The sequence below is a fragment of the Bactrocera tryoni genome, unplaced genomic scaffold (assembly GCF_016617805.1).
Source record: "Bactrocera tryoni isolate S06 unplaced genomic scaffold, CSIRO_BtryS06_freeze2 scaffold_25, whole genome shotgun sequence".
Classification (NCBI taxonomy): domain Eukaryota; kingdom Metazoa; phylum Arthropoda; class Insecta; order Diptera; family Tephritidae; genus Bactrocera; species Bactrocera tryoni.
The window spans coordinates 8,823,445-8,824,584 of record NW_024395977.1 but is presented as its reverse complement, the minus strand read 5'-3'; the positions used below and the strand labels follow the sequence as shown (position 1 = coordinate 8,824,584).

The 1,140-nt window shown below is 47.3% G+C and overlaps 1 protein-coding gene across 1 annotated transcript; it reads right to left on the bottom strand.

Annotated features, from left to right (window-relative positions):
* Positions 1-243: 243 nt before the first annotated feature.
* Positions 244-905, bottom strand: LOC120780447. Its single transcript, XM_040112721.1, has one exon. It carries the CDS (start codon positions 835-837, stop codon positions 244-246), a length of 594 nt encoding a protein of 197 aa, XP_039968655.1. The 5' UTR covers positions 838-905.
* Between the last annotated feature and the right edge of the window lie 235 nt (positions 906-1,140).

The following is a 1,140-nucleotide window of genomic DNA, read 5'->3' as shown; positions in this document are numbered from 1 at the left end:
GAATAGATGCTGATTACGAGTCGTCTCGTTGATAATCGTGTGGTTGTTGTGTTGAAGTGTTGTAGTAATGATCGGTGTTAAGTACTGTGTTTGATGCGTGTGTGTGTATTGGTGTATGCTGTGAAATGTTGGGTGATGAGGTGTTGTGACGTGACGTCATGTGATGTGATATGACGGGAGTTGATGCGATGTGAGATGTTGAAGTTCATAGCTCATGTGAACATCCCGGCCCCCCTAGGCGAGTTAATCGGCTAGGAGCCTCTGCAGCTGTTGCAATGTGTTTAGTACAGCGCTCAACCCTGTTGAGCGTCGTTGTTGCTGACGATGAGCGTGGCGTGGCGGAGATGGCCGTGTACGTGTTGTGGTTGATTGGCTGCTTCGTCGTCGCCGGATAGCATCGCTGCGTAGTCCCTTACGGGTGTTGGTGCTACTTTCCGACGGATTGGCTCGACGGGGAAAACGATGAAATAGAGTGTGATGGGGCCTCTGGCAATATTGACAGGCGCCGTCGGCCCAGCACTCTATGGTGGCGTGGTCATCTGCCAGGCAGGTCATGAAATGCCCATGGGCTCTTGCAACCTTTTTTCTTTGAGCGGGCTTCATGCTCTTAAAAATGGTGCATCGTTTCAGGGCGTGTGGGCGATGGCACAGGCTGCAACATGGAGGCCCCTGTGGCTCCAATAGCTGCTCTTCCCTCATCTCCCTGACTGCTTCGGTGGATGGCGGTGGTCGCATAACCCTGGTCCTTGGAGCGGCAACGGGTGCAGCCGACGCTTTGGGTATAGCGATTTCGGACCTTATGGTGTTGGAGGTGGTTTGGGTCTCCTCTACGTCCATTTCTATGGGAATATAAAATTGTATTAAATTGATTTTGTTTATAATATTAGAATGTAGTTGTTGTAGCTACATATCTATACATATGTATATGTATAATACGTTGATCTTCAACGCGCTTGTTTGAATTTATTTGTTGTGTACGGATTATAAAGCGGGTTAATTTCGAATTAGCGGAATTGATTTATTATTTTTCGATTAATTTTGCGAGTTATTTTGCGGTTTTGGTTGAAGTTGTTCTTCGCTGTTTGGAAGAAAACACAGTTTAGTGACTGGTCGAGTTAATATGCCGGTTTGTGTTCGAAC

Coding starts and splice junctions, on each gene's coding strand:
- LOC120780447 (XM_040112721.1), bottom strand. CDS start 837: ATGGACGTAGAGGAGACCCAAACCACCTCCAACACCATAAGGTCCGAA.